At 33.7% G+C, this 24,351-nt stretch overlaps 1 protein-coding gene across 5 annotated transcripts in view; it reads right to left on the bottom strand.

Moving 5' to 3' along the window:
• The window catches only part of LOC108735735 (ankyrin-3), a 139,445-nt gene that overhangs the window by 66,081 nt on the left and 49,013 nt on the right, over positions 1–24,351 (bottom strand). For 4 of the 5 annotated variants that reach the window (XM_018467853.1, XM_025979201.1, XM_025979202.1 and 1 more), the window contains 8 exons: positions 23,912–24,072; positions 23,634–23,845; positions 19,141–19,345; positions 8,837–8,996; positions 8,603–8,768; positions 6,490–7,189; positions 5,426–5,851; positions 1,938–2,021 (listed from right to left, as the gene is read on the bottom strand). In XM_018467853.1, the coding sequence (XP_018323355.1) occupies positions 1,938–2,021; positions 5,426–5,851; positions 6,490–7,189; positions 8,603–8,768; positions 8,837–8,996; positions 19,141–19,345; positions 23,634–23,845; positions 23,912–24,072 (2,114 nt within the window). Of the gene's footprint in view, positions 1–1,937; positions 2,022–5,425; positions 5,852–6,489; positions 7,190–8,602; positions 8,769–8,836; positions 8,997–19,140; positions 19,346–22,197; positions 23,846–23,911; positions 24,073–24,351 lie in introns of those variants that run through there. The other variant, XM_018467854.1, reaches the window with a different exon arrangement.

The following is a 24,351-nucleotide window of genomic DNA, read 5'->3' as shown; positions in this document are numbered from 1 at the left end:
GTGACTATTAAATTAAACTATTACCAAAAAATTCAATTGGGAAAATTCTTTAGTACTCGCAGTGTTAAACGCGGTAGCTATATACGAGATAAATTCGATATAAGATTTTTTTCCTGTAATGGTGATGCAAACATGTAAAATAAATCTTAGCTTTTTTCAGATAAACTCTGGCTATATTGTGATGAAGTTCTTTCTGCGTATTATATTTCTCAAACAAATATTAATCCTATACGAAACACTGACTTTTAATAGTGTAGTTAATACTAAATATTAAATGAATTTTTACATTAAAATTAAATATTGGTTGTTGCAAGAAACGACCTCGTAGGTTCCATAAAGGCCTCCAGCCTAAGGTCCTTTTTTCAAAATTATAAATGCAGATTTTAAATCCTGCCTTTAATTTTCATTTCGTAATTCATACTGTTATACTGTTGTATAAATAAAGTTTAGTAAATAAATACTTCATTTATTTCAACTATAAGCTTATAACGAGTTAAAAAAGATGTATATTCTATAACGACTTTATTGTTCGTTTCGAGGTACGGATTCAAAAAAGTATTTTATGATATTTCTGCGATATGATTCTTTTTATTTCTATTGCAAGAAAGATTCATTTGGTTTATTATAACAATCTGAAGATCATCATCATCATAAGGTCTTCAGATCGATCACCGGTGGACATTGGACACTCAAACATGAAATCTTTATAAACAAAAACTCATTAAAAATTATTTCCGATTTATTGTCCAAGAAAGATTTGTAAGATTGGTGATGATATCTATAGAACGTGAACGGTGTGATTAAATAGACTGATCTCAAGAAACGCGCATTCTTGGAGGTGAAGAAATTATCGTAACTGCCAGACACGGATCGCGATTTCGATCTTATTTGATCATATTAGCGCAATTCATTGGTAAGGTCGTGTCTAAAGCTTGAAATACATCAAAGCAGTAAATATTCGTCAGATGGCGATACACTCCTGCATTTGGATGTTGTATTTTTAAAGTTAGATTCTGTTTGCGATGCTAAATGGCTGAGTTTCTTTCTATTTTCTATGATAAGTAGTTTATGTTTATTTATGTTTTAATTATACTAAACCTAAAAAAACCGATTAAAAGTATCTAAATTTTAGTTAGCCCTACAACACATCCAATTTTTCTCTAATCCTTTCTCAATCACGGTCTGAACGTCCCGACTTTGTGCGATGTATCTGACCCTGCAAAATTTGTGCCGTTCCTGCTTCCAGTCTCATAAGGTGTCCTACCAACCTCTCCCGTCTATCCCTTATTGACTTTCATAGCGCCTTCTGTTCTTCTTTTGTTTAGAATATCTCCTAATTTTTATCTTTTCTATCTAAATAACCTTTTTCAAACTTCAAATTAACTGATCGCAAACGGAAAAGTGATTTCTTTTGTTAAAAGCGACTCAACCCTGCGCTATCCTTTTTTTTATATCTCTCCCCTTTTTCTGGTCATGAGTTATTTAAATGTAAATGACCCAATCTATTCTTTATTTAATTTAAGTACATGAAGTAAGAAACTATAAGATCCTGCAGAACCGTTCATCCAAGTTCATATTTTTTAACCTATCCCATTACTCATCTATAGTAGTTTGAATCATCATCATTTTTTGAAAATATGCATGAAATAATTCTTTGTGGTTTACGCATTAAATAATACGTTTAATCACGTGTAATTATATAATAGGCGGTGTAGACAAAGTAGACCAAGAAATAACAATAGTTTTACTAAGTCTTCATGTGCCCTTGTTCCTTTAGAACATAATCCACATAAAGTTAATCCAATTTAATTTGTCCGACTACACACCTACATAAATTTTCAATAAAGTAAATAACATGCTACATTTTTTTTTATTCGGATTTTGTTCGTCACACGACAGTGCTATTTCACATAAGAAATAAAAAAAAATTAAATTACCTTGAATGGCAGATGCTCGTTCCTTAAGAACAAAATCAGCAGGACTCGGGGGTGGCGTTTTTGATGATTTTGGTGAATATGGATCTGAAATTTAATTCGTTTATTGAAACAATATCAATTTTATAATCAGTGACGGCTTCTTAGAGGAGATGACGCAGACTGACATTATTTTTTTATTGTAATTTTTCTGTCTGTATGATTTTGATAGAAACTGCAGGTTCTTAATGGATGAAGTTTTGATAAAACTAAAAATTTTAAACAAAAATAATAATAAGAAGAAAAAGTAAACATCAACTTTATAGAGAGAGACTGCATTTTAGAGAATTTCATTGTCTGTATCCGCAGTTACTGGCGAATGAAAGTCAGAGATGTGATTTATTTGGAATACTTGCATTTAATGCAAATACAAAGTAAAAAATACCTGTTTTTATCTTGCATTTAAATACTTTTTTGAGAAAAGCATTTTGTATTTTAATTAAAATAAAAATTCCCAACGTATTTTCTATTTGTAAAATGCAATATACATTTTTGCCGTTAAAAGTATCACCGATCAAATATTATATAAAATGATGAATAAAAGTTGCTCACATTGAAGACATTAGAAGCTTAAAAAGGGGACAAAGAGACATGTCTTCTAATTCTTTAACTGAAGAGAGCCCAAAAAATTCTAAACTTGGAAATTGATAATCTAAAATATTGGATCGATATTGTTTTCTAGGTTCAATGTCATTGTCCATGGAATTTTGATATCAACACCTACTAAATCACCACTTCATCATCATCATAAGGTTGTCAGTCTAAAGACTGGTTGGACACGTACCTCCAGCCTTTCCTACCCTGAGCTAAACTTGGCATTTCCCTAAAACTAGAATAAACCACTTCCTTAACTATATACGAACAGTAATCTAATCTAGGTCTACCTCTACCCCTCCTAACTCCTGCTTCTGCCTCTAATATGTCTCTGACTAGACCTTCATGTCTGAGAAGGTGTCCTACCAACCTATCTCGCCTATTTATTCTTGACTTTCATAGAGTCCTCTGTTCTCATATTCTTTCTAATACCTCTTCATTTCTAACCTTTTCTATCCACGTTATGCTCATCATTCGCCTATAACACCACATTTCGAACGCTTGTAACCTTTTCTTTTCCGCCGCGCTTACTGTCCATGTTTCGGACCCGTACAACGCCAAGCTCCAAACATACACCTTTAACAACCTTTTCTGAATTTCCAAATAACCATTCGCGAGCATAGAAGTGATTTCTTTTTATTGAATGCGACACGACCCTGCGCTATCTTCTGCTTTATATCCCTACTACTCCTTCCGTCCTGACTTATCTGCCTTCCTAGATATCTAAAATTAGCCACTTCTAACTTTTCGTCTCCTATCTTTATATTCGCTCTTTCCTTACTTTTTCTTCCCATGCATACCAGTAATTTTGTTTTACTTTTATTTATTTTCATACAGTACTGTTTTGTCAATACCGTTTCCATTTTATTTAAAGCTATCTCTAAGTCTTCCTTGCTAGATGCTAATACTGCTACATCATCTGCAACTCTAAGCATACTAATCTTTTGCCCCTGCACGTCTATCCCTACAGTTGTACTGTCTTTAAATCACCACTTATCGTACCTTTAAAGAGAAACTACGAAATTCTATGAATTACGACAAAACAGCCCCCAAAACAATATCGAATTGATATACGCCAGTTGTGTAATACTAAAAACTACAAGATATTGTGGTATTTGATACAGAATTCAAAAATGTAATTAAAATAGGTGCTTCCACTTGAAAAAATTAAATCGGTGGTAGTCGCTTATTTTTGGGACACCCTATATGCATGAATTTATCATGAAAAAACCTGCAGCCAAAAATAAAGTTCGACGTGTCCAAAAGAAACAAAAAAACAAACATTTGAATTTTAAATGAATTTGTTCCAACCCACGCATATCCTCAGTGTATGTATGGTGGAAGCAATACGTGATTCCTTTTATAATTGTCCAACTAATTTTGAAAATTTGGTCCTTATATCGCAGATTATACTTATTCCACAAAACTTTTCTTTCGTGTGTTTCTGAAGTAAGCGTTTCCATCGAGCGAGATCAACAACCGCGGGCAGAACCAAACAATTTGATTTTTAAAATATTGCGTGCGATGCGACAACGCATAATCGTAACATTCTCGCGATTTTTGCCTCCAGATCGAACAACGTGAATTTTTTTCAAGACATGCATTGCGGTGATCGCATCGAACGCAAGGCGTCGCCCGCATCGCAGTCTCACGTTAACCTATGATACGACGCGGCATCAGAGAAGAGAACTTTATTGACATGTTTAGACGCACGAATGGAGGAGAAAACAGTCTGTTCAATGCCAAATTTTATGGTGGTATAATGGCTTCTTTGAAAATAGGGAGAAAAGAGGTGGATTCCTCTTATTTATTTGTAAACAGGAAGTGTAAACGTCACTCGACTCTACTCAAAAAAAATGTACAGAGTATCCCATTTTCGGTACTTTTGCGGGCTATATCTCTTATTTTAAAAGATAGAGGTTTGCGGTTTTCGCAATAGTTTGCTACTTTTATGAAAATTTAAATATGTCGCCAGCAGAATTTTCATACCCCATTTGGTTTTTGAGATACAGGGTGGAACTGAAAATTATCATCTTTAAGGCACCCTCCCGTATCTTTAAACTAAAGAAATTAAAACGTAAGCTTATAACTTTTTTCGTAAAATCCAGTGGCGTAGTCAGCTTTTTTCTAGCACCTTCCCTTTAAAATGGAACACCCTGTATATTCTTTTTTATATTTATCTGGCATATTGTTGGCTTTCCAAAAATAAACAATTATTTTCAAAATCAAGCTCAGAATTATTTGAAATTTTCTTTGGTGTCCAATTAGTAGGAGGCTATGACCAAAATTTATCAAAAGATCTTTTTTAATTCTTAGTTTAATTTTAGTTTAATTATTTATTGCAATATTTCAACTGATAAAATTATTGAATTTTACACAAAAAAAAATGTAATTGCCTATCTTACTTAAAACTTAAGTTACAAAAACAATAGAGAAACAGAAGAGAGATGTGATTTTCTGTTTTTTTTTGGAAAAATCTACTTTTATTATTTATCCATTTTTTTTACTCAATATTTAGAAAGTACCTAATGCAAATATTGTGTACATCCTTTTTTTAGAATTCCATTCCATTTCTGTTATTTTTTATTAACGAGATTACTCTTTATCTTACCCTATTTTTCACCTCTCCATTTCTGGCAAGGGCTACAAGAAGTACCCCGTTGTTTTTTACTAACTATTTTTAAATTTAATTACAACTTTTTAATTTTTTTGGAATGATCTAAACAAGAACTATGACTGTCAAATTTTATACGTACGAAAAAATTATACTTTATTGACATACCAGAGTTAATCTCCATTCTGTCGACATGCACAAGCCGCCACTGACAGTAAGTTAAAATAAATTATCGTGTACATACCATCGTTAGTGCAAATAGAACTGAGCTTTTCTTCTTCTTCCAATCTTTGTGACACTCCTTCGAGAAGTTTTTCGTCTCTCTGATTCTTCAAGTCAATCTGTTTATTGGTCATGTCGTCGTGTATCTTCTTCGTTTCTAAATCATCGAATTTGGATTTTGCTGTGTATGGTTTAATGATTATTGTCTTTTGTTTTTCTTCAGCTTCGGCCACTTTATCTTCCACTAAACTTTTTATCGAACTGATTTCTTGTACTATTTCTATTCGTTGGCTCGATGGTACGGTACGATCCGAGGACATCTTTCTTTCGATAACGTGTCTCCTTTCGATCACCGATTTTTTGAATGTCTCTTCGTCGTCCGATTCTTCGATGACTTTCTCTTCTGCAGAATATTTCGTTTCATAATTTTCATCTTTTTTGTAATCCTCTACACATAAAGAGAGTCGAATTACAAGCTAATTACCTACTGTCAACTGCCGAATTATTGGCGCCTCTTCACTAATTTATACTATTTGTGGGACCAAGAATAAATATAACACAAATATCTGAAGGTTCAAAGGAAGACACCATGCACAATAGGTTGGTTGATAAAAAAGTTAAAAATTTATATAAATGCAACCGACTATAACAATTCATGCATATTATAATAATTCGTTAAATTTATTAATGTGCAAGCATTTTATATGTATCTTAGTCAAAAAGACTAAAGAATATTAAAATAAGTAAACCTGACCCGAAGAGAATGGGTTTGAAAAGCATCATGAATAGTAAAGAACAAAAACGCAAGGTTCGCTGGGCATCAGTTTTGGTATTACAAAACCCGTTACAGTATCCAGTATCCGTTAGGCGCATGCGATTTTGTCGCACACAACTCATTTTTGTAAAACGCGCATGCGCGTGACATAGTAAAAAAGCAAACAAACTATCCCGAAATAGTTTTTAAAGAACGCTTCTAATAAACTGATTCAAAAAATTATGACAAATATATAGTGATATAATACGCATACACATCAATGTTTCACCACTAGCAGAACTTTTGGTTTATTGTTTATTAAAAAAACTTACCTTCTTTAACAACTTTGGTCCTTATTATTTCGTTTTCTATTCCTTTCATAATGTTTTCTTTTTCGTAATAAATGTTGTCGGTAATTTGATCCTCCTTCCTCGGTATATTCGATTGTTGTAACCTCAAACAATGTTGTATGATGTCCTCTCTTCCTATCGCTTTCAGCGCACTTTCGAGAATATTACTGTGTCCTCTGTGTCCCGTTTGGGCCCTCCACATTCTGAGCATGGATTGGGCTTGTTTAGCAACACTGTCCGGATATTCTGATTTGATAACGTTTATTTCGGAAGTGGTTAGACCTAATTTAGCAGCTAGTGGGACCCAGTCTTCACCAAGAAGGTTGCTCATATCTGATATCCTTGGATCGGGCATGTAGTATTCGAATTCGTCTTGTAGGAAGCCAGACTTTTTGTATGATTCGGTATCTGTGAGTGATATTGTATCTGCTACAATGTCATCGGGAAGAACAATGTTCAATATGCAAATGGGTTGCTGTGGAGGATCTCCCTTAGCCACCTTTGGCTCTCTCATAAACAAACATCGACCTATAGCTTCTGCATGTTGGTCTTTAACTCGAACTGAAAATGGTAACCGATTTTCTCTAAACGCTCTAAATGAAAATTGGAGCTGCTCTCCGCTTTTTGTTATAGGAACAAGGTTACCAGAAAACTCTACAAATTGAGGTTTTCCTTCCAGAACCTGTAAGTGTTGCATTATTCAATATAGATGTCTCAGCTATTAGAAATAACAATTCGCTACTTTCAATTCCGTCTAATCGTTAAAACATCATTCGCCGTTCCAGTTTGTAATTCGCAATGTAAATGCTCTCTGCATTACATTTTGCTTAAATGTTTAGTCAGCCGCTGGGGCTTTTGAAGCTAGTACTAATTTCAGAAATGCTTGGGCAGAATTGAAAGTAGCAATTTATGGGTTTTACTTTGATATACGCCTTATCCCGAGTAGAATTTATTTTTGGGAACCGGTTGGGTCCCGATTAGGTTTTCCCAAATTCAAATGGGGTCCCAAATGGCATATCCAACCGGTTCCCTATTGGAAATGTAACGCTTTCCCCTTTCTGGGACCAGGTACGGAAAGCCCTAATTGGAAAATTTAGAGAAAATGAATTTTTATTTTTAAATGTATTGAAAATTTAATATATANGCATACGTAATCCTAAAATGTAGCATCGTACTACAGATGACGTTTACCGCGCCATTTGTGGTATTTTATATCACTTCAATTGTTTAATAAAATGTATCTGGAATTGAATTATTGAACATTGTATCACTATTACCATTCTCACAAACAACATTTTTATGACTTTGAATATTGTCTAACCTCAAATTTTCTTCTTCATGTATTAAAGATAACTCCTGATTTTTTTCACGAAATCTTCTGACACGTAAACGTGTAAGTTCACGACGTCTTTTTTGCGATGAATTTTTTAGCATAGTACAAAAATAAATTGTTGAAAATATCGATGTATCGATATATTGGTCACGAACGCACACTACCCCACGTGCTCTTCAAAATGTCTTCTTGGGTTACAATAAAATGAGTCTAAGATATATAGTTAGGGAAATCTCAATTGGGTCCTGCGAGACTCTGATATAGCCCACGTATGAAGTGGGCGAAACACGTGTCTGCGCAAATAAAGTTTTTTTGTGGTAATTAGGGGTGAGTATTGCTTTTAATTTTTAATTAATATTTACCACAGTCTCCTCTTTCTACTATAAATTAAATAATTATTAATTATTATTCAATAAGATTGTAGTTGGGAACTGCAGTTTGGGCAAAGTTTGGGATTGCCCTAAAATACGCAGATCAAAATTCATTGGGCATAGGTGGGAAATGCCCAATTTGGTCAAAGTTTGAGATTGCTCTAAAATACGCAGATCAAAATTCATTGGGCATAGGTGGGAATTGCCCAATTTGGTCAAAGTTTGGGATTGCTCTAAAATACGTAAATCAAAATTCATTGGACATAGGTGGGAAATGCCCAATTTGGGCAAATCCAACAATCTCCAAAATGGACCCAATTGGAGTTAGGGAATTCCCTAAATAAATTCTATTCGGGATGTTTCTATCTACATAATTGAATGAAAATCGTACCTCAACGTCGCGACTTTTCGCAACTTCTGTAAAGTGTTCTTGTTGCTCTAATGTTTTATCTTCTTTATCGTCGGTCATACAGAACACCCTCAGTCTTGCTTCTAATGGATCGACACGTTTGGCAAACACTACGAATTTTGCCATAAACGGAACATGTATTGCTTCTCTGTAATTTATAAAATCCGTAGCAAATAGGTGTGGTGCTTTTTTTAATAAAAAAATATTCTATTTTACCTATATAATTCTGTAGCCATTTTAGTAGCATCTCCTATGTTCCTACAATCCATAAGCCAAAATCGTGCCGATACAGTTGTCGTAAATGAAACGCAGTCGTTAACAAACGTGAGGGGAGTAGAACCGGTAACATCTTCCCACTGGGCTCTGGTAGTTCCACCTTTTATAAACAAAGGAAAAAAGTTTGTGCAATTCATGATTTTCAAAGATTTCAATGTTTTCATAAGAATGCAAGTAGTGTTGGCTCAAACGAAATACATTTCAATTGCATTTACTATTTAAATTTCACGTTCTTTTCCATATTACGATATTTATTTGGTATTAACAATATATGTAAGCGTGTAAACTTTGATTTCAGGAATGGAAAATGGAAGGAAGTGCTCATTAAGAGGTAAGATTTCACGAGTTTTTTTTTTTGAAAGTTAAAAGTAATCGAGTTCCATATCGTTCGCATACGAAAAATTTGCGAAAGTGTATTAATATTGCATGAAGTGGGTCACTAACATGAAGAAGATGATATTTGGCCATATGTTTTTCAATTAACAACTTCGAATGGGTCATTAAAATACCGACCAACAACTTAATGCCCTTTACCGTTAAGGGTCAGTACACAGTTTACATATTATACCACCCATGTAGGAACTGCCGGAGTTGACGTTTGGATGAACTTTGGCCCAACATTGGGTTGCCTAACTATGACTGAACGGAGTTCGTCCGATGTTAGACCAAGTTACCATACAATTAACCTGTCAAGAATGGGTAGTTTTCTCTGTCCTAGATCTGGACCAAAGTTGGCTATATTACCTTCGGCTGATTAATCTTCGGTCAGTTTTGGCATTGACTTATTTTCTATACTTAAATTCAAATAAAACGATATTTAGAATGATTAAATAACTATCGTAATCAATATTATATTTTTTATTAATTAAAGAGACATTAAGTAATAGTGCTGTTCAAGTAGTTGATTTTGAAGGAAAAGGAGAAATTATTTTAACAATCTGTATTATATTATTATTTTTTTAATAATAAAGATTATTAAACCTGGATTGAAAAATTATTAACAAAAATTGTTTTTAATAATAATGAATATTAATTCTATCTGTTAATCTTTCTGGAGCTCCAGATCGTGGCAGAGTTCGCATAGAAATAAAGATGAATTATTATAAATATTTATGGAATTAGTTGTATTCGTCTTCTTATAATTCATATCAAACAATTATTTTGTTAATTTAAACGTTAAATAAGTTTTGGTTATTTAAAATAATTGTTTATTTATAGTTTATTTATAAATTGTATTCCATGGGTCACCATTTATTTTAACTTTGGCAGAAGGTTGGTTGTCACTAAGCCAACTCTGGCATATCTTTGGGATTCATCATTGGTCCAAGGTTGACCTCGTTGATAGCTAGTTCAACCATAGCTGGGCCAGAGTTGTAATTCAACTGTGTCCGAGAGGTCATTACTGGCAAGCCAACTTTGGACCACATCTAACCCAATCGTAGGTACTTTCCTACATGGGGATAATAACTTAATGCCCATTACTATAGTACACTTCTACTCTGTGATTTTGATTCACCACTTTTCTAATATTGTCTTTGAGTTCATCCCAATGCTAAATGGAGCAGATAAACCGGATGACATGCGTGAGCTATTCACAAATATTTTATTTTACCGTATTATATTTGTAATATATCTATTTATTATTTATTTAGGTAGTTGTGTGACAGCTTTTCTTAATGAGTGCCGAAGATAATGAGTAGTCGTTTTTGGAAATACTATAGATCCGTGACCAGGTAGCATTATAATAAATAAAATTTATAATTTATTACGCGAAGCGGCCTGTTTTTTAGAGATACTACTAACGCCCACCAGTGCTATAAGAGTCTAGCTTTCAGACCTACGGAATCGCCAAGGTGTTGACAAACGGCTACACATGGAAGTATGATTTTACACTTCTGAAAAAATATAGAATAAGCGGTAATAATTGAGAGCTATGGATCCCATACCGGAAGGTGTGGTTACTGTTCCTGGTCAATGCTACGTTTTTTTTCTGCTTGTTTTTTTATTGAGGCTATTACCATTTTGTTTAATGTAATACACCTCTTAAAGGTTAGTTTAGGTTATCCTTTTTTGGAATAATAGCAAATATTAATACGTGAACGTAGAAATTGATTTTTTTCTTTGGCAGCGGTAGTATGGATATAAAGCTGATGATAGCGCAGGGTCGAGTCGCCTTCAATGAAAAGAAGTCACTTCTATGCTGACGAACGATTAATTTAGAAATTCGAAAAAGATTGTTAAAGGTGTATGTTTGGAGCGCAGCGTGTTACGGGTGTGAAATATAAACGGTGGACGCGGCGGAAAAGAAAAGGTTAGAAGCGTTCGAAATGTGGTGTTATAGGCGAATGATGAGGATATCGTGGATAGGGAAGGTTAGAAATTAAGAGGTATGAGAAAGAATAGGAGAACAGAGCACTCTATGGATGTTAACAAGAAAAAGGCAAGATAGATTAATAGGACCCCTTCTTAGGCATCAAGGGCTAGTCAGAGACATATTAGAATTAGAAGTAGGGGTTAAAAGAAGTAGAGATAGACCTAGATTAGATTCTGTTCACAAATAGTTAAGGATGTGGGATGTTCTAATTTTACGGGAATGCGAAGATTAGCTCAGGATAGGAATGAGTGGAGGTGGGTGTCCAACCGAAGTTAGGACTGACGACCTTATGATGATGATGACGGCAGAGGTGCTTTATAATCGTTAAAAATAATGATTCCTTCGGTATGACTGCTAGACTCTTGTACTAGCATGACACGCAAGCGATCTGTTATTAAGCGTCATGACCAATATTAAATGATGGGTATCAATCAAATCAAAAAGTTGATTGCCTTAAATCTGCCATGGTCGCCTCGATCTGGAGAACTATTCTATTGTTTATTCGAACGAGATTCGTATACGAATAGTCGATTTACTTGCTTGGACTTGATGTAGCATAATTGAGTTGACATGACCTAAGGTTTAGACCATTGCTTAGCATTCGGGAGGACGTCGGTTCGATTCCGGGTCCGTCTGCCTTGGTCCAAGTTTTTTTGTGGTTTCCATAGATCACTTAGGCAAATACTGGGACAGTAATATTCCACAGATAATCTTTCATTCTCTTATGTCTTCATGTCGTCCGTCTCATCTTTCTCACCCGAACCACCAGTAAGCCATTCCGCCTTACCTTCCGGCGTAGTCCAGAGGGATTGTTCGCCCACCAGCATTACTGACTGATGGGAATGAAACACACAAATTTTTTTTTTAATGAAAACGATCATGCGTATACTAATCTCGTTCGAGTGAACAGTAGAACAATCATTTAGATCTCGTAGTGATAGGGAGCTCGTAGGTCTTTTTTCCTCAATAATTTGATGATACTTTATGGGAGTTTTTTTATATATCGTACTATTACATGTAAATAAGAATTAAGGTTTTGTTTGAACCAACCGCATCGGGTCTGCGTCTATGTTTAGGTAACTATTCGATTATGTATGACAGCATGCAATTTGGAAAAAAATAAATAATAGTAGCAGGTTTATTGTCTTTCTTATCAAAGAGCATTAGCAGTAAAGCAAAATGCAGTGGTTTGAAGCATAAGCCAAGCATATTAGTTTTTTTTTTGTTCTTTTCTTTATGGTTTCAGAAAAGACCAGTCGCGTGGCAACTAACTTTCATGAACGTCGCACGTTCAAAAACCATCTTGATAAATTATGAATCAACGACTGATCCGAGGATCGATTTAGATCAATATATTTTGTAATTAATTATTAAGTATACGAAATGCAGCATGTCTAAGTGATTGCAATTTGTGTTTGGTGAATTATTTAAATTAAGGTAAATTAAACCACTAAAGGCAAAACTAAAACAATAATCGTTAAATCATAATAAATATAATAATTTTGCATGGTGTCTTTCAACTGCCAACTATATGGATATGCATACACAATTTGCACTGATTGTAAAATTCAATTATTTTTCATGACCTTTTTTTTCAAATTAGTTGAAAAACACATGCAAAACGTGTTGTTACAGCCTATAATCATTTCATCGAACTAGTGATGAAAACAGATACAGAAACGCATTCTAAGAGGGGACGGGGGCAGTTCAAAATATAAGTTAGTTACCTTTGAGCGATCTTTTCCGAAACACCCCTGGATACGCGTGAAAATGAAATTTGCGCATTAGTTCGTGTTCGATCCGGTCTTTTTAAGAAAGTGTGCCAGATATTCAGGAAATAAATAAATTAAGGAAAGAACTGTTTGAAACGTCTTTGTGCTTTCGAAATATTTCGTTTTGCTTTTAATCGTTTTGTTAAACATTATTTATGCTTTGAAAAAGCTAAATGCTACGCATGACACAGTCCTAATGCTAATCTTTCTATAAAACTACCTCTAAAACTAATTTTATATAGTATACACATATGTATGCATGTATATAGAGGGCGTCTCACGGTGAGTACCCATTGCAATATCTTGGGAAATACTCCGATTTAAATTTTGAAAACTTGTACAATAGCGTTATTGGGTACGCTCTCTTCAATTAAAATAACAGCATCTATGTATTACTTCCGGTTATATTGGAAGTTAACATCAACTTTATTTTAAACAGAACACCCTGTATATTATGGCGACTTTGAACTCTACTTATTATTCTATGTAGATTTTCATAAGACTTTCCTACACCTAAAATTTACCGTTTTCGAGATATCAATTTTTTTGAGTAAAGTCGCGGATCGCGATTTCAACCTTTATAGATCTCACAGACAGCTTCGACAAAACACAGACCAATTTTTACCTGCCGTCTTATAATATGCCACAAATGGCGCGGTAAACGCCATCTGTAGTATAATGCTACATTTTAGGATTACGTATGCTCCAACAAGGTCCATTTAAATATATGGAAGACAGCAGGTACAAATTGGTCTGTGCTCTGTCGAAGCTGTCTGCGACGCGCTGATGAGATCCAAAAAGATCAAAATCACGATCCGCGTCTGGCAGTTTCGACAGAATACAGACCACTTCGAATTATTTTATTCGATTATGGTAACGTGCCTATCACGCTGAGGTTAGCTACGCCGGGATTCGTTTCAGCAAGTAGATATCCATATATTTAAATGATATAGATGGCGTTTATCGTATATTATTAATTTTTTTCTAAAAAAAGTAGCAGAGCAATAGGTAGCAAGGCATGCCCATTTTACAGTAAGAATGCTGGAGCAAAAATATTCCCAGGAGAGATAGGTATACCCTAAAGCTTCCCGTCCATACTTTCAAAGTGGGTTAATGACATACAGGATATTAGACATTTAAATATTTTAAATAATCGTAAAGCCAATTTCAAATGAAACACCTTGTATGTATTTTAATAAGTCGACCGCGGAGTAGGGGTAAAACTGAAAAGCGCTTGGCAGAGCAGCCACGGCCAATATAGCGGCGCCCATGGTTTGCATGAGCTAACCGTATAGCATTTATATTCTCGCTCATTCGTGCAAGCGCACGACAATTACATTTATAGTCTGTGAAACTCAAACCGAAGATGAAATTGTTGATAGAATAACTGACGTTCAAAATGATTCAATGATTTAAATAAACATTGTTCTCAGTTTTTTAACTTGCGTTACATCTGAATGTTGTATTAGAATTGAGAATTTTAAATCAATTCCAATACAGTAGATTACAGATAGCAACTAAACAATAAATAAAATTAAATAATTAACGATATCAGCATATAATCTTAAATGCATTAGTTCAATGGTTCAAGCTGTTACACATGGGTTTACCGGAAGGGTAGACAACTGATTAATGCTAAATGGAGGGCATATCGAACGATTAAACTAACACTTTTAATTATTATCAGCTGGTATTATTTATTTATTTTACTTATTTGCTGTTTTTACTATTGTTATCTATAGTCTACTGCATTGCAATTCATTTCTTAAAATTCTTCTCAATTTGAATGCATTTTTTTATTTTTCATCGTAACAACAATAATATTTAATAATTAACACTGAGAATCAAAATATTTAATTACTAAATTGCCAGTATAGGTGTTTGAGTGAAAACAATTAACTTGTACTATTTATTTTGAAGTTCTGCTAAGAACATTAAATAATTTGAAAGTTAGAGAAGATAGGTATAGGGAACCATAGTACCATTCGAAACAGAATAAAATTCTACATAAGGTTTTGAAAATACATACAGGGTGTACCATTTGAAAAAATTAACTTACGATTGTTTGAAGTTAACCAAATCCGCAAATATGTAACACCTTGTATGTAATTAACCCACCTTGATAGTATGGACGGGAAACTTGAGGATACACTTATCTATCCCGAAAATATTGTTGCTATCTACCGCTCTGTGTTACTTCTTTGAATAATTCTTAAAACTAAATTTTAGAAGTAGAAATCCCTTATGAGAGTCTCCCTAAAATCATAAGTAATATAAAACCGTCTTAATATACAGGGTATTCTATTTAATATAACGAAGTTAATGCCAACTTTCCATATAATCGGATGTGCTACATAGACGCCGTTATTGTAATTGAGGAGAGCATACTAAATAACCCTATTGTACAAATTTTTAAAATTTAAATTGAATCAGTTTACGAAATATTCTTATGGGTGATCACCGTGAAACGCCCTGTATACACATGTATAATACCTACGTAAACAAATTAACGATTAAAGGCTACGATTTTTATTTATTCTGGTTATGAAAATTCTATTATACGTTATTAATAGTTCATCTACAAAAAAAATATTGTCAAAAATACCCAAATTCTATTAGATAAAGCGAAACAAAAAATTAATAAATAATAAAATATTACATGTGGAATAGAACTGAGAAAGCCTCGACNTTTTTTTATTCTGTTTCTTGTTCATTTCCACAATACATTTACATGCATATTTTTTAAAATTTAAATTGTGGAATTTTTTCTTACAAGCAATTATAGATTTCAGATTTCGGTGTAAAATCGAAATACAACAAAAATAAAAAGAGACGTAAATAAAATCTAAAGGTTAATTAGCGCTATTAGCATGTTTTACTCAACATCAGTTTGACATCGCCATTAACTATACTTTTGTATATAGGTACGTATATACCTATATAAAACTGTGTGCAGATTTGTACGATTTCTTCACAACAGAAAAAGGGAGACAATTTTGATCATTTATTACTAAATAAGTGCAGACAATGCAGCGTAGAAAATTGCTACTTGTTGCAGGATTCAATAATGTTTAACAATGTACTTTTGTTTTCCTTTACCCCTGTTTTTACTTAAACTTACTTATAACTATCTGTTCATGCCTCAGAAAGTGTTCTACTGTCTTAACTTCCTCTTTCCTTATGAATCACCATGGCACCCTCCCCCCTATTGTCATAGTTTTATTACCATTTCATTTCTAACTTTTCTTCGTCATTTTTCTGTAATACCACATTGCAGTGTAGGTACTTGTTTGGGATAAAATTGTGAACAGTATAAAATTGTTCTGGTTTAGTTGGTCTTTTTTTAACATTTTGCTTTAATGTTAGAATATCACCCCCATTATCAGCAAAAGCCGGAATATAAGGTGCTGTCTTGGGTATTTATAGTTGCAACAAAATTGATAATATGAAATCCTATGACATTGTTAGTTACTTAATAGTGGATTAATATGCAATATTAATTTGAAATCATTTTTTTGATTTCATTATTTACCCACTACAAACTACCTCAAATAATGAGTGTTTAGTAGTCAGAACATTGGTGTGTAAAGCCAAACGTCTCGGGTTCGATTCTCGGTGGGGATGTAACAACAGCAACAATTTTTCTCTCATTAATTTGAGGTAGTTTGTAGTGGGTAAATAAAAAGTCGAAAAAACGATTTCAAATTAATATTGTATATTAATCCACTATTATGTAACTAACAATGTCATAGGATTTCATATATTCACAAAGCTTGTAGAAAACCGCATCTCGATCCGACTTACTGCACAAAATTCGCAGGTCCAATGTTTTATTTCCTCGACTAAAATTTCTCATAGAAAATTTAGTGTACAATTTACAATTAGAAACATTCCGAAAATGCACTTTTTGATATTTTTTTCAAGTAGGTTTTCAAAACCATAGCGTTATTAAGTAAAAAAGTAACGTTGTAATAAGTGTCAATATTTTAGATACAATTTACCTCTACAATACAATAAGAATACTAAAGACGAATATTTTTTTCTACGATTACTTTCAGATTATTTTAAATGTTTTAATGGAAACTAAACACATTAGAAAGTCGAAAAGTAGATTTATTTCATTAATAACCGAACATTAAAAATGATTTATTCTTTTAGATCGTTATTTCAATTCGGAAAACGATCAGTAAGTTACAATTCATTTTTAGTGTCCGTACGTCTATACGTTGTCCTGATCATTATTTTTTAATATGAAATGTTTTGCGTCGTGTATCCTGTGCCAATTTATTTCTAGGTCTAAAAATAAAAGTTACAGGATTAGAAAGGGTTTTACGCGGAGAAACTTGGTACGCTGACCTGAATGGAAATTTGACCTCATAACTTCGACATGGTATCAATGTGGCAGGACTTTATTATTTGAGACAGCACAGCGTTCGCCAAGATGACTTGCCCCTCATTAGAACACTTATGAGTAAAAGAACACAATGGTGAAGGTCGCCCGTTCAAAAATTTTGAGAAAGGCAGTATTGATCTAACTCCTTCACTTTAGCTCAGTGACGCAGCGGTTAACACCTTGCATTTAGAGCTATAGGTCTCGTGTATGAATCCCAGATTAAAAAGACTAATTATTGTACTAAATAATGCTTTACAATAATGTTCTACTTATGTATAAATGATGTTGGATAGGCTGGGTTAGTTAAAATTTGCACCACAGTTTTAGGTTAGGTTATGATGAGAAAGGTTTTCCTGATTGACGTCTGTAAAGTGATATGCATAAAAGCTTACGTTAAGTTATATAGGGAGAGGATTCTCTGACAGGCTTGTGTGAAATAATTTGTACCAAACATTAAATTCTAAATTTATATGGTTTAGGTTAGCTTACAATGGGAAGGGTTTCTCTGTTTTACATATGCAAAGTGATTTGTGCAAAGATTTAAATGTCATGGACCAAGGGTGTATAACTACGTTATGGATAAGACTAAGTTATGGTAGGAAATGTTACAAAATCCTAGGGGACCGATTTCATATTGGCTCCCTTGCTTGTGCAAGCGTATTATCCGTACTTGTTATGACCATAGAAGCATAATAGAAAATGCTAGATTACGCTGAAAATTGATTAAATTAATAAGACGTGGAAATATCGAACTAAGAAAATACATGGCAACGTAGTGAGTGTTGTCTTCCATACCATAACCTTATGATCCGAAATGCATCCGTCAAAAAATAAATTAGTACAAATAAATAAGCAGATTTAAAAGAAAAAGCCACCACAACTTCGAACAGCACGCGGGATATCGGTATACCAGCTGATCGTCCATATCTAGGACCGTGAAGGCTGCTCCTGGTTGTAAGAGAAGATGGTCGTAGTATAACTATATTATAACAGGAGCTATTGTTGTTAGGACCAAGCAGTGCTTTTATTGTCATACTAGATAATACGAATAATATACATGATTATATATGTAAACTGCTGTGTTGTAGGAATAATTGCTAAATGACTTAGGTTGGGTTATGACATGGGGATCGTAGTTATTAATATGAAAGTGTTGTACATGATTAGGTTAGGTGAGGTTATGTTAGATTATGACATAAGTTGTACCCTTATCCAATTTATTTTCTTTGATAAACGACGTAACATGATTTGAGCCCAAACTTTTGGATTACAGATTTTTGTGATCCTATACTCATAAGCTTTCTATCGAAGTATCACACACCCTGGCGAGCATTGTCCCAAATACTAAAGGACGGCAAAAACTAATTATACTATCGTAAAGTACGATTCATTTTCTTATATATATGGATTTTTAACGTCGCAATAGGATTTTTTGTCGTTGAGATGTTATGAATTCAAGTTCGTGTTATTTAGGTAACCAATCGCATCTAGCAGTTTCGTAAATGGGTAACCAAGAACTTTATGTTCTTCATCTGATTGTTTTATACAGTAGGATTCTAAAATATTTACACATTAACATTATTTGTTAGTCTTCGGTTAATATTGTTGCACAATATGCGAGGCGGTTACTGCTATGAACAACGAAAACACGATAGTAACATTTAAACAACATTTACCAAACAAAAACTGAACTCACGCGACTTACCGGTGATCGAGCAGAGTAGTCGTAAGGTGGGCGCTGAACCCGAATATTGGTTGATCATCCCCTGCGAATGAGCACGCGGAGCAGGCATACTTAACGTAATCGCTTTATGAAATTTCCTTCGTCTGGGCTCCACTGTTACCACAGGCGACACGGCCACTCCATGTCCGAGTAACTTCGCTGTCAGTTCCGGATCTATCGGTTGGGCCTGTAATTGTTTGAGAAAATACCCTTTTCATTCCCCAATACCGCCGATTACACAACTCGAACAATACCATTAAGAACACAAAGTATGAATGGCAATTTTTGTTACTGTAACATTATAGCAAATTACCATCGAATAAGGAGAACGTGAATTTTGGACCAGGGTAAGATTTAAATTTGTACGAATTCTAGGAAGAATAAAATCTTCACTTTAAGTGTTTATTTAGATACGTTGCACAGCACTCAATTATATTTTGTGTATAAACATTTCAATTTTTTAGTACGTAATAAGGTATAAACGTGTCTCTAACTGAGGACTCCACCTTGGTAGTCGAAAAGTGTTTTAGTTTTCTGATGGTCTTGTGGAATTTTTGGGTTTTAAGTGTTTATTTATTTAAAGTTATTAAGAGATTTGAATACGTTAATGGATTAAAAATGGCGTAGCTATGCTAGGGCAAACTGGAGTAGCAATACAGTCATTTGGTAGTTTTACCTGGACAGTTTTAATTTGGTTCAAAAAATAGAGGTTATCTGGAAAATTTTCCAGGAGTTTTGAAAATTGGTAATTTTATTGATTTTTGATGTGCTTTTTTCGAATTTCAACTTTGCCACCTCGTATTTTTGCCGCTCACGCCGCCATATTGGAAAAATAGCGCCTAAAGCGGTTTTTTGACAATATCTCCTTTCCGACTCATTTTACGATAAAATCAGCTATATACGAAATGAATTTAAGTAGAGACAGTTACCTACAATTTATGTATCTTTTTTTTTTGTTTATTTGTTCTCATTAACACGTCATTAATGCTTCGATGGAATACCAACCAATCAGAACTTCTGTTGGCGTAGGGTGACCATTTATCATAAAAATCCCGTAAAATAGTAAAATTTTTTTAAAATGCCCGGAATTTACTTCAAAATAAAAAGATTATGCATGTCCCATACCGTTCTGTCTAAGGTTAGGTTAAAAGAAAAAGGAAAAAATCCCGTGTATGTGGAGGGAAACCAATTTCTTTTAATTTTGACTGTGTTATCCGTATTTTTTCAGGAAATTAGTTAATTAGTAAATATATTCTTGTTGTTTTGAAGTCATTAAATATACCTAAAAAATTAAGTAAAAATAGTAGGTCCTGTTTGGCAGTGTAGAATCAGTCCAGGGCCCATGTGAATATATGGTCACCGTAGCTGGTCAACAGTGAGATTAACAAACATGTGAGACATCTCAGTAGATGCCACCTGTAGAGAACTGCGACTAATTGTGGGCTCAATAAGTACATATTTTTTAATTAAAAAGGAGCCAAACCCAAAATGAGAGGCAAATCTCTAGAGATGGCTTTTACTGAAGGTTTCTGAGGTTAGGTTGATCGATATTCTAAAATTAGCTAACGATAGATAACCAACAAGTTCGAAATCGTGATCCATGTCTTAAAAGTTTCGACATACTGTTTACTAAGAATTTATTATATTATCAATCTTATTAATTTATTTGTAGGTCAAAAAACATAATAATAAATTCATTATACTTCGTTTAGTTTTTATAGCGTATGACCTTTAGCTTGACCGGCGCAAAGTAGAAAAGAACAGCACTAGGCCAGAAAAGAAAGGAGACAACTCTCGGCCAAACTCTTAACCGGTGAGGAGGGTATAATCCGTACAGTACTCCACGGAATTGACCATTTTATCCACACACTAAAATTGCATTGCTCAAATGTGCTGTTATTGGTACCATTTACTACTGAAAATATCAATGGGATGTTTATTTATATTTGAAGACATATTAAAGGCTTTAACGCTTGTTTTCGACTCCCACTACTATTTATGATTGAACAAAACTTTTGGCAGGTACTGTATGAAAAAGTATGTTTAATGAACAAGAGTCGAGAGTATAATGAACTTTTTTCCTCCCTACCTACGATTTTGCCAGTGCGCATCCAAGACATTGGAAAGGGCACACCGCTAAAGAAAGTAAACGAAGTATAATTTCAAATTCCTACAGTAGGTACGTAGATTCTACAATTTATTTACATTTTTTTGTCATACCAATCTCCAAAAGTTATGTTGGTGTTTGGAGGTTCCCTAATTTTCTCTAACGACATACTGTTAAAAATTGCTCTCAAAACAGAATATGCTAATAATAATAGTACTTACTTAAAAGACTAAACATTCGATTATTTTTATGTTTTTGTCTATCGCAGTCAGTATTCTATTCGAATAAATTAAATGAATTAGACATTACTTGTAAAATAAAATGCAACTTGTGACTCCAGTTTACTTTTTGCTCTTAGCAATTTAGCTACGTCACTGCAATCGTCGATTAAAATATATTAATCAAGTTTAGTGGGTATCAAGCAATTGAAGCAAAGGCATAATTGCCTTTTTATGCTTATTTTTATGCTGTTAAACATGATTTGTTTGAAATATCATAGTCAACATATTTTTGCAAAAATTTTCGATGTATTAAAGCACTTGATGATCTTCAAAGCACATAGGTAGAGCAGATCAAAGTCAACACAAAAAGCAAGGTTCGAAAGCAACCAAAATCATAATGACAAATGGTTTTATTATGCAATGGTATTGTAGAAGCGACAGTGCCATGCGATTATTCATAACAAGAACCCAATAAAGATAGTCTTTCGTGTGAGAACAAAAACAAAACAATAATTTTCGAACCGTGCTTCTTTTATTGAAGAAAAACTTCGACAAAACTATTATGGATGCAGTAATATTATTTAGTAGTTATGTCGTTTTTTTATATTAGGAATATTGTTTAATGATGTAGTTGTAATGATAATAAAAAGAAACTAAATTTATTTGTGTAAACTATTTTTATTGGGCACTCAGTGTATACATGGAAAAGTTAAGTGCAAAACACAACTAGTGGCAAAACAATCACTAATCGTAAGTTAACGTATTAATAAAACTTGCATGTTAAAACGTGACTAAACAATAAATATGTATTAATACTGTTAATTCTAATTTACTACGTTTGTTAGTCACAAAATTAATTAATAATTATCCTTAATAGCAATTAGGTATAGTTAAGTCGAAATAATATGAGCAAGTCGGCAATAAATTACAAGTGAATGTAGATAGATCGTCGTATTCACTTTAACTTATGAGAGACATACTCTGACAGATTGTGGACACGCCCCTCCATAATCAGAGACTAACGTTGTAGAGATGTATGCAATGCAGAAGGAAAGACCCGATAGAAAGTTTGTCGCGTAACGTATACCAATTGACTGTCAACAATTGCACTTAGTAACGCATTGTGTGAGACGCAACGCTTCGAGAATAGCGTGAGAGAGAAGGAGATGCTTAAACGTGACCTGTAGGTATGAATCAGACATACTGCTCTTCTGACATCCTTGTCTGCTTCATGCACATATTCTAACACTTTGGTGAGTGATTACTAGGGGCATTCTCACGCCTATGCATTGAAGCGAGTGCGGCATATATGTCTATACTCACCTGTAATTTATTTCCAACTTACTCATCTTATTTCAATCTACCCATCGTACGTTGCGTGCCCGTTATCTCTTAAACGTAATAATTGCGATACATAAGAATGATTAAGATAAACGAGCGCTTTATGAATTGAAGCTGAATTTCTTCATGCACAACCAGTTTCTTGTTTTTTCGTTTAAAGGTAAATAAAGCGATGGACAAAGGTTTAATTAATTATTATATTATTGTTAGTAAAAAGCAATTAAAAATGCCAGCTTGTATCCAAATTCAAAATCGTGCAAGGAACTTATAAAAATTAAATTTTTGTTACGGCACGATCTTGTTAAAAATTGCTTATTATTGTCTCATTTTGAGAAAATAGAAAATAGTTTCTGTTTGATAATCAGTAGCACATGCATACATACGAAACACCCTATATAGAATAGAATGTAGGTAAGAACAATAGAACAACTAGCAATATAAACTCTCTTAACAATAAAATGCATTAAATTCTAAAAGGATTTAGTTAATTTTCGTAACTAGTCAAATCAAATCGAATTAGCTTTTAGCAGTTAAGTAATTCCTCGGGTATTAAAAATATATAGTTATATCGCTTTTGTTATAGAAAAATACGCAGTATCATTTAATGAACACTTAATTGTTATCGATTCGATTCAAAGAAACGGTTCTTTCTATTTTCCTTTTTTTGTTTGTTTACTATTTAATTTGGCCGACGAAAAAGAGATTCACCATATCAAAGACCACCGCATTTTTTTTGGTATGTGGTTAACTTTGATTTTTTTCAACTTTTCACCTTGAATACCTTTACGAGGCTTAAACAAATTTACCTGCAGGCCCACTTTTATCTTTTTGGTGAGGGCTCCTTGAGGGAAGACTGCTTGCACTTGAGGCACGACGGTGCTCGATACCATACCACCTTCTGGACCGATGGCGTGTACTTCTTGATGAATTCGTGTTACCACTGCGAAATATTGAGGAAAATCGTTGGTCACGATTCTTGTGATCCTCCCAGAACTAGGATCTTCCAGCTGGTTTAAGTCTATATGGATTCATTACAAATATATGAAAGATAGATAATTTATTTTATAATGGTAATTAATATTACCGTCTTCCTCGAAGCTTTTGTTCAGAACGTCATTCATAATTTCGTCGGCCGCTTCGATTGTGTGTTCCCTCCAGGTCTCTCCGTTATCCGAACGAAGTATGACAATTTCGCGCTCTTTTCCGCGAAGAGCCGCAAAATGTGGAACTTCAATAATGACAGGTCTAAGACAGACAATAAAAATTATTAGATATAAGTTACAAAAGTTAATATTAAGTAACTTGTGATATATGTATCGTCATCTACAGTCATCTACTGTTAACTGTAGTATATTTTGTATTGTTTGATTAGATCTTGCACAGACATTTACCAAACACTACGAAATACTACTTCTTTAAGGGCCATAATCCAATTTAGAGTGGTTTCCCGTTGCGTTCATAGTTATCTTTCCTTATAGTACATTCATATTTAATGAATAAAGAGGGTCGATCCCGAAACGAGAG

This window comes from Agrilus planipennis, unplaced genomic scaffold (assembly GCF_000699045.2).
Source record: "Agrilus planipennis isolate EAB-ADULT unplaced genomic scaffold, Apla_2.0 scaffold32, whole genome shotgun sequence".
NCBI classification, from domain to species: domain Eukaryota; kingdom Metazoa; phylum Arthropoda; class Insecta; order Coleoptera; family Buprestidae; genus Agrilus; species Agrilus planipennis.
The sequence above is the reverse complement of the archived record's forward strand: the minus strand, read 5'-3'. Positions and strand labels throughout refer to the sequence as shown.